This window comes from Salmo salar, chromosome ssa11 (genome assembly GCF_905237065.1).
Source record: "Salmo salar chromosome ssa11, Ssal_v3.1, whole genome shotgun sequence".
NCBI lineage: Eukaryota > Metazoa > Chordata > Actinopteri > Salmoniformes > Salmonidae > Salmo > Salmo salar.
In genome coordinates this window covers 24050236-24063262 of record NC_059452.1, presented here as the reverse complement: position 1 = coordinate 24063262, position 13027 = coordinate 24050236, and the positions used below count along the sequence as shown (strand labels likewise).

The window sequence follows — 13027 nt, the reverse complement described above, 5'->3', positions numbered from 1 at the left end:
AGTTCAGACAGTCTCTGTCTCTATTGATGTACCATCCATGAGTTCAAAATTATAGTTTAAGGGCCAGATTCAATCCAATCACGTTTGTCCACTATATGCACATTTTAAAGGCAATGTTCCAGCGATCACAGAGACCACATTAACGGTAAACGCAGCACAAGTGATATTCTTCAAAAGTCTATGGTATATTTCAATCATCAAGTCCAAAAATGGCATAGCAAACAAACCACGATGAGATCTACACTACAAGACCAAACACATGCAGATAAAACATTTATTTCCATAATGTGTCATGAGTAAAAGAAACAAGAGCAAATGTCAAATTGCAAACATAATTTGATGCCAAAAAAGTGTTGTACATTCAAACCAGATAAACTGCTGTAGCACATAGCCTTGCCATTCCATTGCAACAGAATCAGAACAACCTTCCTAACTTCCGCTTGAGTGCCTTTGAACATCCTTGTGCACATTGATCTAAAAGGACTGTAAAAGTGAAAGAAATGTTATGGTCTCTTTAGCTTAGGAAGATACATTTACTTATGGACTACCACCAACAAACAAGTAGAATGGATAAACGTTGGAAGTGTTAGGGGTTATACAGATGTCTGGCTAAACATGACACAATCATGTTCAAAATATGTCTATGAGAATGGGACATGTGGGAAAACAGAGAAGAAAACCCAACATTTAAAATGAAAGTGCTTGTTGTGTCTTCACGAAAGTGAAAGGTAGAGAAATTTGTTAAATCAAGAGGGGATAGAGCGCTAAATCAAACATAAGTGCCCAGAATTGGGTCTTTTAAATTTAAACAAGAAGTATTTTTACATACTGTATGACACTCATGGAGATGGCCTAAGCATAAAGGAAATGTACTATATATTTTCTTTAATGAATCACACCAAAACAGAGGATCTTTCCTTGGAAAAATATATGCACATCTTTGAAGATTAAGCTTATACAAATATCAAATGAAAACCCCATGTTAAAATCAGACCCTTGGGGGCCGGCAACATTCAATACCTCATGTCAATGGATCTTTACAAGTCTCCTCTTTATGTGTGGGCCTATATATGGTAGTGGTAGGACATTACATTTTATCTGTAAGATAGTCATACCAACATTTACAAATGTTCTGAATATCATGGTATTGGGTTGTGCACACAATTTTGTTTATTAATCCAGCAGGGATTTTCACAGCCTATAACGGTTTGCAATAAAGCCTGTGAATTCAGATAGGGTGAAGGAAAAGGATGATATCAGTAATAAGTTTATTTCTTCACTGCATTCAATAATTTGATATTACCATGTCATTATTTGATATTGGATTACCATGATATATTCTTCCACCATAGTTACCCACTGTTACTAAACCACTGACCAGTGATATTGAAACATTCGGGGAGAGGCATTTTTGGTTGGAGAAGTACAAAATCATATGGCGTTATCTAGAGTAGAGTGGAATGGTGGCAAATTAACCTCAACATTTGAGAGGTTGATAGGCATTGGCTGTGTGGGAATTTTCACATGTCCTAAGTCATCGCGGTTTGTTATATTGTGATAAGTTCTCTTTCTGCTCTGAACCGCTGCATACCTAAATCTCTTGTCTTCATAATTTATAATATATAACTATATTTAGACAGATTGATATATATATATCAATCAATCTCAATCAAATACAGATAGGCTCAGGACAGTACTGGTCAATACACATATACAGAGAAGACAGGTTAGGGAGCTCTCAACAATGTCTCACAACAACTGCTTTCACAAAGATCTAAAGCTTCTGCAGGATCAATTCCTTTCATTACCCCATATACAGTAGCACTGCATCAACATCAATTGTACATAACCCATTCTGAATAAAGCGGAATGTAAAATTGAGAAGCCAACCAGCCATCACAGCACTTATCAATAGGTAAACCAATTTGTCCCAATCCCAGATGTGGACTAGGAACAAAGCTATACGTTGTTTCATAATACAGATGGTAATGTATACAGATGTAAAAATGTGTGACACCTCAGATATGGACATCTGCTTATGGTTTAAAAAAAAAAAACTGCTATATTTTATTTAGTGTGAGTGACAGTTGAGAGCTCGCAGGCCTGAGTGCATATTTACAAACTGTGCAGGGTGCTGTTGCTGTGAATGGGCAATGTTCTGGCCGCCACAGTGGATTTATTTGTGGCTCCACTGTTACAGCTCTTCTGTCATCTGCAGCAGAGAGTTGATGGCGGCATCCTTGTTACCTTGCTGGGCCTCAATTACAGTGCGGATCACTTCCCTGTCCAGATTGGGGAACATGTCCTGCAGTGCCTTAAGATCCTCCTCGCTACAGGGAGCCTCTTGTGCGGCGACTGTGGGTGCTGCAGGCATACCCATGGGCACCATTCCCTGGTTGTATACAGTGGGCACTCCTGAGAAGAGCAAACCAGAGAGAAATGGGTAAGCAACAATCTCCTATTAATGTATAATTTAAACAGGTCAACACACACTAATAAACATCAGCCGTGCACAGTAAGTAGATCACCTGCTGGGTGCCGATGAGCAGTGGCAATTCAACATGTACAATAGTCAGGAAAATGAACAGAAAATGACAATGTTCTGTGGTCAGTCAGAGGCGTGGTCTATTTCGTCCTTTAGTTTCACTTACATAAAGGCAAGCTATGCCCACTTCCATTTGGAACGTAGACTAGCAATCAAAATAGAATCGGGCCTTAGATGGCTGCAGTGTCTCTGTCCAAGATTGCCAACTGTTGAAGACTGACTTGAGCCCATTTTAATCTGTTTATAATTGTATAATTAGCCTAGCAGTAGTAATTATTATGTTATGGGTTAGATGGAAAGATCTATGTGCATTGTATTTGGGAAGAGGGAAAGGGGGCCTGTCTCTGAGGGCAAGAATGATTCCATAAGGGTGGAATAGGGCTGATGGAGTTAGAGCTGATAGATCATAATTACTGTTCTATAACACTGTCTTGTATCTTTACTGTTTTATATACTCTGAATATACAGTTTTTATATATTCTTAGAGATCAAAAGTAGTGTTAGATTTAGGCTCTTTGTGTATGAGGAGTGTAATTATCTAGTGGATTGCAGTAGCCTGTAGTCGTGTTATGACCTGTATGTGTGCTTTTGCTGCAACACCCAGTGTGGTGAATTAATCTAGCTCGAGTTTTCTTGGAATCCATTTGGATTATTATTATTCATTCAACCTAACACTACGTCACAGTATGGTTCTACTCACCTGCAATGGGTACGTATCCTACCCCCTGCTGATAGACTGTGGGCATGAGGACAACGGGTGGGGACATATGCATACCTGCTGGCATGTTCTGAAAGCATGAGAGCCAAGAGGAACATCAATCAATAACTTTCAAACTGTCCTACAATGACAATGTGAGCATGTGTGTTTTATGAACTCACAGCATAAGACATGACCAGGTTGATCATGCCCTCCTTGTCGTCGCCTTGTCTGCCACTGAGGCTGTACCACTCATCAACCACACTGCCCTCTCTCAGGCCTTCCGGGATGGTGACGTGTGTCCATGCAATTCTGTCATCCATGGAGAATGCCCTCTGGAAAAGTGACCAGCACAAACACCTAAAATCAATAACTTGTCCCTAAAATCAAGGATGATCTTCAAGAAGAAACACAAAGTAGATTGCTATCAATAACTCCAGACAGGCCTAGTTGCGAGCCGATAAGTTACGAACTTCTCCTCACCCACCGCCCCCTAATTCCTTCTTCCTCACCTCATCAAAGATCTCCAGGTAGAAGGAGTCTACTCCAGGTGGGACAGTGCACTGGATAACTTTGTTCCATCGTGGATTCTTGGCACCATTATGGGCTGTGGGGGTTTCATAAACAGCATACCCTAGTCGGACCCTGCAGTAAGGGTCCATGCGTGTCATACCATAGTTTTTAGCTAGCTTGGCCTGGAGAGAAGAGGGACATAAGTGATTCACAGGAAAACATTCCCACTGCATTCATAACCTTGTGTCTCACAATAAGTCTTGACTCTAGGGAAAGACCAAGCAGATGCAGTTAAAAACACCTTACCTGCACAACAGTGATGCTAAGCCGTCCTACAGTGCCCAGGGATCCCCCATACTGCAACTGCTGCGCTGCTTGGGCATCCAACTGAACTTGTTGCTGCTGCTGGGTGGGAGTAATACGCAGGAAGTCTTGAGGCAACTCCCCAATGTATACCTAAAAAAGACGAGCAGAGGAATTGTGAGAGTGAGGACAGGTAAACCACACTAGAGGAAGAAAAAGGTCATAATATGCAGCGATTTCACGGACACACCATTGATAGGGTGTTAACTGACGCGACAAACAATGGACACTATGTGAGAATTCTACAAAGAACAGGAGTAAACAAATCTACTTCCACTAAATGTCAATAACGTGGTCGTCAAAGTACATTAATCATTTGAAAACATTAATGTGGCAGTTGTTAACAATGCCTAAAAATCCCAATACGGTATGTTATGATATTTATGCGACATGAGCCCAAATCTAAAGTAAGTGCAATGCTAAGAATTCTGTGGGACAGCCCTTTTTGTGAAACCCGCAAAATCAACGTGTTCATATTTGCTCTTGGCGTAAGTATTCCTCAACCTACCATAGTAAGATCGGTGTGACATTGTATTGCTAAGAAGTATTGGAAAGTCCTGAGGGTGTTTCATGAGTATTGGACATCCTTGGACTGAAATATAAGGTAAAACTATATTCTTTCGGGTCTATGTTTACATGTTTTCCTCAGATACACGAAAAAAAACATAACAGGTTACAAAGTAGAGCGTCATAGCCAGTGTTGCCAACTATTTTTCAGTGAGACCAACTATTGGCTCCTTGATTTGTTGCTAGTTGACATTTTGCCTTGCGGCACAGCTGCGGTCCCTGACGAAGCATTTTCGCCCCCTCTCCCGGTGCAAACCCCCCTCCCCTTGTGCCTCTGATATGACTTCTGTTGCAGACAACTTCTCCCACTCTTATTTTCGGCAGAATTGATTAGGAAAAGTCGCTAATTGCTATCAAAACTATAGAAACCCGGGTGGCAGGTAGCATAGTGGTTAGAGTGTTGGACTTGCAACCGAAGTCGAATCCCCGAGCTGACAAGGTATGCTGTGGATGCTGTGTGTGTGGGATATGCAGAGTGTGTATGCAGGTGGCACAGGGTTGGGCCTAATATTTGGCACTCCAGGCCTCTTCAGTTGGACAACTAAATCCAACATAACTGTGATATAAACTGCCTAACAGTTGCTAATTGGTAAATACTAAATAGTAAGCCAGCTTTCTGTTCATGATAATGTAATTAATCCCAATTATATGTACTCTTGACACCCCTGGTGTGTGTGTGTGTGTGTGTACACACGCATGGGCTCCACCTTACACGAAACCCAAACCGGCTGTGCGCGTGCGCCATCGTGCACAATCATGAACACATTTATTTTGTCCCCCCACACCAAACGCGATCACGACGCACAGGTTAAAATATCAAAACAAACTCTGAACCAATTACATTAATTTGAGGACAGGTCGAAAAGCATTAAACATTTATGGCAATTTAGCTAGCACTTGCTAGCTAATTTGTCCTGGGATATAAACATTGAGTTGTTATTATACCTGAAATGCACAAGGTCCTCTACTCCGACAATTAATCCACACATAAAACGGTCAACCGAATCATTTCTAGTCATCTCTCCTCCTTCCAGGCCTTTTTTTCTCTGAACTTTATATTGCGATTGGCAACTTTCATAAATTAGGTGCATTACCGCCACCGACCGCGTTTGTCTTTCAGTCACCCACGTGGGTATAACCAATGAGGAGATGGGAGAGGCAGGACTTGCAGCGCAAACTGCGTCACAAATAGAAAATACTTATATTTTAGCCCTTGGCAACGCAGACGCTCGTTGACGCACATGAGCAGTGTGGGTGCAATAATTTAATAATATGGATTTCTACATCTATTTTGCAGCGCACGTGACGCGAGTGGTGTAGTCAGGGTATTACTCCTCAGTGTAAACTCCCAGTTCTGCATAAAACATCAATATATGTTAACAATGACCACCTTAGTTTAAATGAATGGTCTTAACTTGTTGTATTTTGTGTACACAGTCAATTAGCATATTAAGTATCACATTTTTATAAATCATAAAAAAAGTTGTTCTAATTTCATAAATTGTTACAAACTCTCAGTTTTGCATAAAACATTAAGATTTGTTAATAATATGACAATCCCTACTTTAAATTGGGATTTATTTACTGTAATTGTGTTTTCCTACTGACTAATTTGCATATTAAGTGCCACATTTGCATAATATGGCATTTTAATTTCATTAATTACATTTTATTTGAAAATGTCATAAAAATATCACTACCCCATCTTTAGTTATTGGACAAAAAGTGTTGGGTGATTTGGTGAGGGTTTAATCAGTCTGGGAAACCAGTTCAACATCATCAGATCTTGCTTGCCTCTCCATCACTGCCCTATAGAGGTGGTTCAGTAAAATGTTGCTTAATACCTCCTGCCTAGGCTTCAGCTCAAATAGCTAACAGACGACACTGGTTTAGCTGTGTCCTGAGAAACTCAAGCAAGTTTAAATCTTGGCGAGTAACGTTAGCTAAACTGGCCATATAGACGCTAGCTACAGCCATTTGCCTCACATGCTGACCCCTCCGCTCGCGTCGCGTGCGTTGCAAAATAAAATGTCCAAATACATGTTATTCAATCATTGCACACACATTGCACACACACACACGCTTAACGCGCTGCAAGTCCCGCCTCTCCCATCTCCTCATTGGGTTTTAGGAGCATATACCACGTGCCATCTCTTAATTGGATTTTAGGAGCATATACCCACGTGGGTGATTCAAAGATGAACTGAGGTCTACACTTAAGTCGGTAGTGGCAATGCACCTTAAAGTTGGTTGCCAACCGCCAATAAAGTCAGAAGAAGAAGCAGCAGCCTGAAGGAGGTGAGATTACTAATAAAACTTGTACCCTTTTATCTGTGGATTAGAGGACCTTGTGCATTTCAGGTAAAATAACAACCCAATGTTTACATCCCAGGTCAAATTAACTGTTAAATGTAGACCTCAGCCTTAAATGTTTAATGCTTTTCGACCTGTTCCCAAATTAATATAGTTGGTTCAGAGTTTGTTTTGATATTTCAATCTGCGTGTCCTGATCGTGTCTGGGGAGCGGAAAAAAAATATATAAAAAAAATAAATCAACTTCTGTGAATACAGTAGTTAGCTAGACAGAAGATGGCGGAAGGTAAGTTTTTGTTTGAAACTTAGTGAGTCGAGTGAAGCTAATAGTACAGAAAGTGAGAATGAGTGGGTTACAGTGGCGAAGAAAAAGGGAAACAAGAGAAGTAACGCTATGTTGGAAAATAGGAAACCACTAGACTCATTTTTGGTCTGAATCAGGGTTTTGGATCAGTTTTGGATCATTGCCACTTGGGAAATCCATTTAACATCTCCAGGAAAATCTGGAATGTGTTGGAAGAAAGTATGGAGTCGGTGAGTCACAAGAAGTGGTCTTATTTCGATTTCTTTGTGTCTGCGGAGCAGAAGAAGCATGTGTTAGAAGCGTGTGTTAAGAGTCAAAATGATATTGGAGTGGAATGTTTCCTGCATGGATTTCCATAGCAGGACGCCTATCAAGGGGGTTATTTCTGGGGTGGCGCAAGAAATAAGGGCAGAGGATATAACTGAAGACTTTGATGGAGTGGTTGGTGCACGTCGATTGACCTGTATGGCGGACGGAGAAAAGAAGTTCACTTCATCAATGCTACTCTTCTTTGATAAAGAGTCTCTCCCTTGATACCCTGTAAGAACTTTTGTGCTCAAGCCCCTTCAGTGTCATAAATGTAAAAGATTTGGTCTTGTGTCAAGTGTGTGCAGACGGGAAGAATATCGTATGCCAGATGAAGGGAAATGCTGCAACTGTGGAGGTGAACATGCGCCTGAATTCTTGGAGTGCCCTGTTAGGGTGAAGGAGAATGAGGTGGAAAGGGTAAAGAGTGTCCAGTGTGTCTCCTATCTGGAGGTGGTGAGAAAATTGGGAGGAACAAGTGGCGGGGAAGAAGCAATGGTAGAGCCACCATGACCAGTGAAGGTTTCTCATCAACCGAGGGATAGTGAAACACTACATGTTAAAAAGGTGGACTTTGTATTATTTATTGCAATGGTCATAAACTGTACAGCACAAGCTGAGAAGACGTCTAAGTAAAATGGAATCATTGTGAATGCTGCTGAACGTTTGTGTCTTTGTGATTTCACAGCCGTGCAAGACATCCTGTCAGTGAATGTAGCCCCATCACAGGGATGTATTTTTGAGTGGACTGTGATTGGAGAAGTATGATGTTTTATTTATTTTGTTAGTTGACGTGTTTTATTTTGTATGTCGTTTTCCCACCTTTCCCGGAATGTTTTCTTGTTAGTTTCTTATTCAATACCCCGTCCAGCTGGAGGCGGTAATGGACCACTGACATTGGAAACCAATCGCCGTTAAACCCCATCGAAGAAGTAGTTAGCTATATAACTGTCTAGTTGACTTTAGATTTAACCAGTAAGTAGTTCATTTTCATAGCTAGTTAGCCGAATGCTAACTACGCCTTTGTGGTTATTGCTCCTGGCAAGCTCTACCTAAGGAGCGCAAGCTAGCTATATGGCTATATCAAGAGAGACTTGCCAAACTTTAGGCTTCTAAATTAGCTAGCTGTCGTAAAAACGACCCAGCAAGCTAGCTGGAAGTTAGTAAAATCTGTAGCTAGCTAATGTTTGTTAAATTAACTCACGTTACCGTTTTGTTTGCATTAAAACGTTGCAGCTAGCTACAGCTAATCTGGCCAATTTGGGTTAAAATGAAAACGAGTGATTATTGAAGCTAACGTTAGCTAAAATGGTGTTTATCCGTGTTCGTTAGCTAATTTAACATTAGCTAGCTACTATAGCTTGTTATCTAACGTTAGTCGTTATATTTACCTGTCCTCGTTGGGTGCTAATGGTAGTACTCATTCCGTTTTGAAGTGTGTCAGTTTCACAAATAACGAAAACCTACTGCAACCGTATACAGTTAGAAAGAAGAGGGGAAATATCACTCGCAAAAAAAGTAAACAACTCAAGCTCGCCAGTTATCCAATCGTGTCACGCCAAGAATCCAATCGGGGCTGGTTTGATAATCAGCTGACTTAACGTCGTTCCGCTTCTGGTGGGTGCGTTGCAGGACACCGGTAAGCGTGAAGTCGCAATTTCTGTCTGATTTGGGCGAGAGAAACATATAGTGCCTCTCAATCATCCATAATAGTAAATAGCTTTTCTCCTTAATTTTCACAAAAAACAGGACAGCCAGAATTTGCTTTAACCTGTCTTACTTCTTTACCAACATGTGCATAGAGGAAAAGCAGATGAGGACAGGAAGGCATAGGCTATGCACTCATGGTCCCGAGTTCATCCATCAAATCCATTATGTTCCTCCTATTAGATTGAATCGTTGTGAGTTTAAACTCGTTCACACTGCAGGGCTTAATGCTCAAATCAGTTTAGATTTTCAATTCCATTTAGGAATACTGACTGTCCAAACAGCAAGTTACAAGTGACCAAATCGGATTTCAGACAGCAGTCATTAGTTGACATGGCCAAGCTAGTTGTCATAGTAACGATTGGTGTGCGTACTGGCAGTGGTGTAGGCTGATTGGTGGTGGTGCTCTTACTTCTTCCTATCACTCAGAAGTTATGTAGCAAGCTAAGGTGACAACAATGCCTGCCATGTACGTTTCCCAGTTGCTTTGAATGGTCAAAATCATAGTGTAAGAATACTTTTAAAGCCTCAAAGGATAAGATGATCCAACATTAAAAACAAGCCATTTTTGGCCACAGTAGTCAACTAGCTAGCTAGCCCTTTAGCTTTCTAGCACATTCACTAATTTGTTTGTAAACAATTAACAAGCTAGTTAGCTACCACATGTTCTTGGCAAACTGTCAACAAAGCAGCTATCAAGCAACAAGATATGCCAAATAACAGTCTAAAAACCAGCTGAGGGAAAATCAATAAGATTTGACCATTCAGACACAAGGTACATGGACAGATTTGTATCTGACTTCAAACCACCTTCATGTGGTTTGATATCTGGTTCCATGTGCTTTTTGGCTGTTCAGATTCAGTAGCGGTGCATGGGTAAAATCACTGGGGAAGCCATATTACTACCTATGTGTTGGGATAACTGTGAAGTTCTATAACCTGTTAGTTCATATGCCTTGCAACCGTGATATATAGGCCTACAGCCGAAACATTAAGAAGACACGGGTGTGTTCGTAAATTGAACCTGGAGTGTCAGAGTGAGCTGTTTGTAAATTCACAGTGATGTCAGATTGTCCTTTCCTAAATTCAGACCATTTTCTGACTTCACAATAGCAGCCAAGCTAACTGGCTAATGTTGTCTAGCTTGCTAGCTACTTCCAGACACAAATGAGAGTACACATCACTCTGACCATTTTACTCCCCCCTAGTAGAGCTGGTTAGGCTGTTTTCATGTTATCTAGAGCATTGGTGACTGCAACTGTGCTGCTGGCAACAATTTAATTATGCTTTTTTGTCAACGTTTACTGACACTTGCCATATTCAACTGGTGTTGAGCGTTGGTAAATTCATCAGTTATTCTGCGCTCAGAGAGAGTGCTCTGAAATCAGAGTAGATAGCCAGAGCGAATTTATGAACTCACACAATTCAACCACACTTTTGTTTCATCACAAAACCGGAGAGCAACTGTCAGATGGAGTCCACAAAGCATATTGGATGTAACAAACCGTTACATTGCCTTTTATTTTTATTTATTTTATTTAACCTTTATTTAACTAGACAAGTCAGCATTGTCAATCAAGTTAATGTTTTCCACATTTTCAGACTACTAAACAACTATTGATTTAGAACACTGGAGAGTAACTGCAAGTCGCAAAGAAAACATGAGCTGCCTCCGCTATTCCAGCACCATTTCAACTTCAACATTTCAATATCATGAAATCACCTATATTATGCTTAGTCTAACACAGTGACAACTAAAAGATTCCAAAACCAAATTAGTCCAATCAACATAAGCTAAATATAATGTGGCTGTGTGTGTGTGTGTGTGTGTGTGCGTAAGTAGAAAAATCATGCTGACTCACCCTACTTGTAGAGAAATACCAATGTGATCTTCCTCTGTTTCATGTTGCCGAAATAGTCTATGACTTTGTCATACATTACATGCTTTAAGTTTTTATTGTCCTAGGCTACCTGGCTAAAATGCTGGCTCGCTAGCCTAACTTCCTTTCATGGGCAACGATTAGCCAGCTAGTTAACATTAACCTACTACATCTAGCTACACTGAACAAAAATATAAACGCAACATGTAAAGTGTTGGTCCCTTGTTTCATGAGCTGAAAGATCTCTGATATTTTTCATATGCACAAAAAGCTTATTTCTCTCAAATTTTGGGCACAAATGTGTTTACATCCCTGTTAGTGAGCATATATCCTTTGCCAAGATTATTCATTCACCTGACAGGTGTGGCATAGCAATAATCTGATTAAACAGCATGATCATTACACAGGTGCACCTTGTGCTAGGGACAATAAAAGGCCACTCTAAAATGTGTAGTTTTGTCACACAACACAATGCCATAGGTGTCTCAAGTTTTTAGGGAGCATGTAATTGGCATGCTGACTGCAGGAATGTCCACCAGAGCTGTTGCCAGATAATTGTAAATATTAATTTCTCTACCATACGCCATAATGTTGTTTTAGAGAATTTTGCAGTACGTCCAATCAGTCTCATAACTGCAGAACACGTGTAATCATGCCGTCTCAGGGAAACTCATGTGCGTGCTCGTCGTCCTCACCAGGGTCTTGACCTGACTGCAGTTCGTAGTCGTAACCGACTTCAGTGGGCAAATGCTCACCTTCGATGGCCACTGACACGCTGGAGAAGTGTGCTCTTCACAGATGAATCCCGGTTTCAACTGTACCGGCAGAAGGCGTTGTGTGGGCGAGCAGTTTGCTGATGTCAACATTGTGAACAGAGTTCCCAAGATGGAGGTGGGGTTATGGTATGGGCAGGCATAAGCTACGGACATCGAACACAATTGCATTTTATCAATGGCAATTTGAATGCACAGAGAAACCGTGACGAGATCCTGAGGCCCATTGTCATGCCATTCATCCCTGCCATCACTTCATGTTTCAGCATGGTAATGCATGTCGCAAGGATCTCTACACAATTCCAGGAAGCTGAAAATGTCCCTGTTCTTCCACGGCCTGCATACCCACCAGACATGTCACCCATTGAGCCTGTTTGGGATGCTCTGGATCAAAATGTACAACAGCATGTTCCAGTTCCCGACAATATCCAGCAACTTTGCACAGCCATCAAAGATGAGTGGGACAACATTCTACAGGCCACAATTAACAAACAGCTTGATCAACTCTAAGCGAAGGAGATGTGTTGCGCTGCATGACAAAATGGTGGTCACACTAGATACTGACTGGTTTTCTGATCCACGCCCCTACCTTTTTTTTAAGGTATCTGCGACTAACAGATGCATATCTGTACTCCCAGTCATGTGAAATCCATATATTAAGGCCTAATTTATTTATTTCAATGTCCTTATGAACTGTAAAATCTTTTAAATTGTTGCATGTTGCATTTATATTTTTGTTCAGTGTACATATTGAACTTTCAACCTCTCAGGCCAGAGGCACATTATATTAATTTATGTTTGGATCAGAATCCATTACGGATAATGAAGTAAAACCACAAGTCCAAATCCCATTCCTTCACTAATTTAGCAAAAGGGCAATTTTAGCTAGCTAGCTAGCCACCGGAGGACAACAACAGCAAGATGAAACAATTCCAGATTTTTTTCTGTCAAATGATGTTTGGCTTGATGTGAAGTGATTGGTGTGAAGCCAAATCCAAACTGGCTTCCTTTGCATTCACTGCTATGGCGGCAACAATACCATACTCTTTTTGACCAGAC

General features: G+C 40.8%; 1 protein-coding gene across 1 annotated transcript; it reads right to left on the bottom strand.

Annotated features, from left to right (window-relative positions):
• Window positions 1-260: 260 nt before the first annotated feature.
• On the bottom strand, window positions 261-9203 carry LOC100169858 (toll-interacting protein-like). Its single transcript, XM_014127093.2, has 6 exons — window positions 9000-9203; window positions 4062-4211; window positions 3755-3937; window positions 3425-3577; window positions 3246-3333; window positions 261-2415 (listed from the first exon to the last, which is right to left on the bottom strand). Exons 1-6 carry the CDS (start codon window positions 9030-9032, stop codon window positions 2195-2197), a joined length of 828 nt encoding a protein of 275 aa, XP_013982568.1. The 5' UTR covers window positions 9033-9203; the 3' UTR covers window positions 261-2194.
• Between the last annotated feature and the right edge of the window lie 3824 nt (window positions 9204-13027).

Coding starts and splice junctions, on each gene's coding strand:
- LOC100169858 (XM_014127093.2), bottom strand. CDS start 9,032: ATGAGTACTACCATTAGCACCCAACGAGGACAG. Junction 4,212..8,999: donor TTAGCACCCAACGAGGACAG/GTAAATATAACG, acceptor CGTCTTTTTTAG/GTATACATTGGGGAGTTGCC. Junction 3,334..3,424: donor ACCTGGTCATGTCTTATGCT/GTGAGTTCATAA, acceptor TCATGCTTTCAG/AACATGCCAGCAGGTATGCA.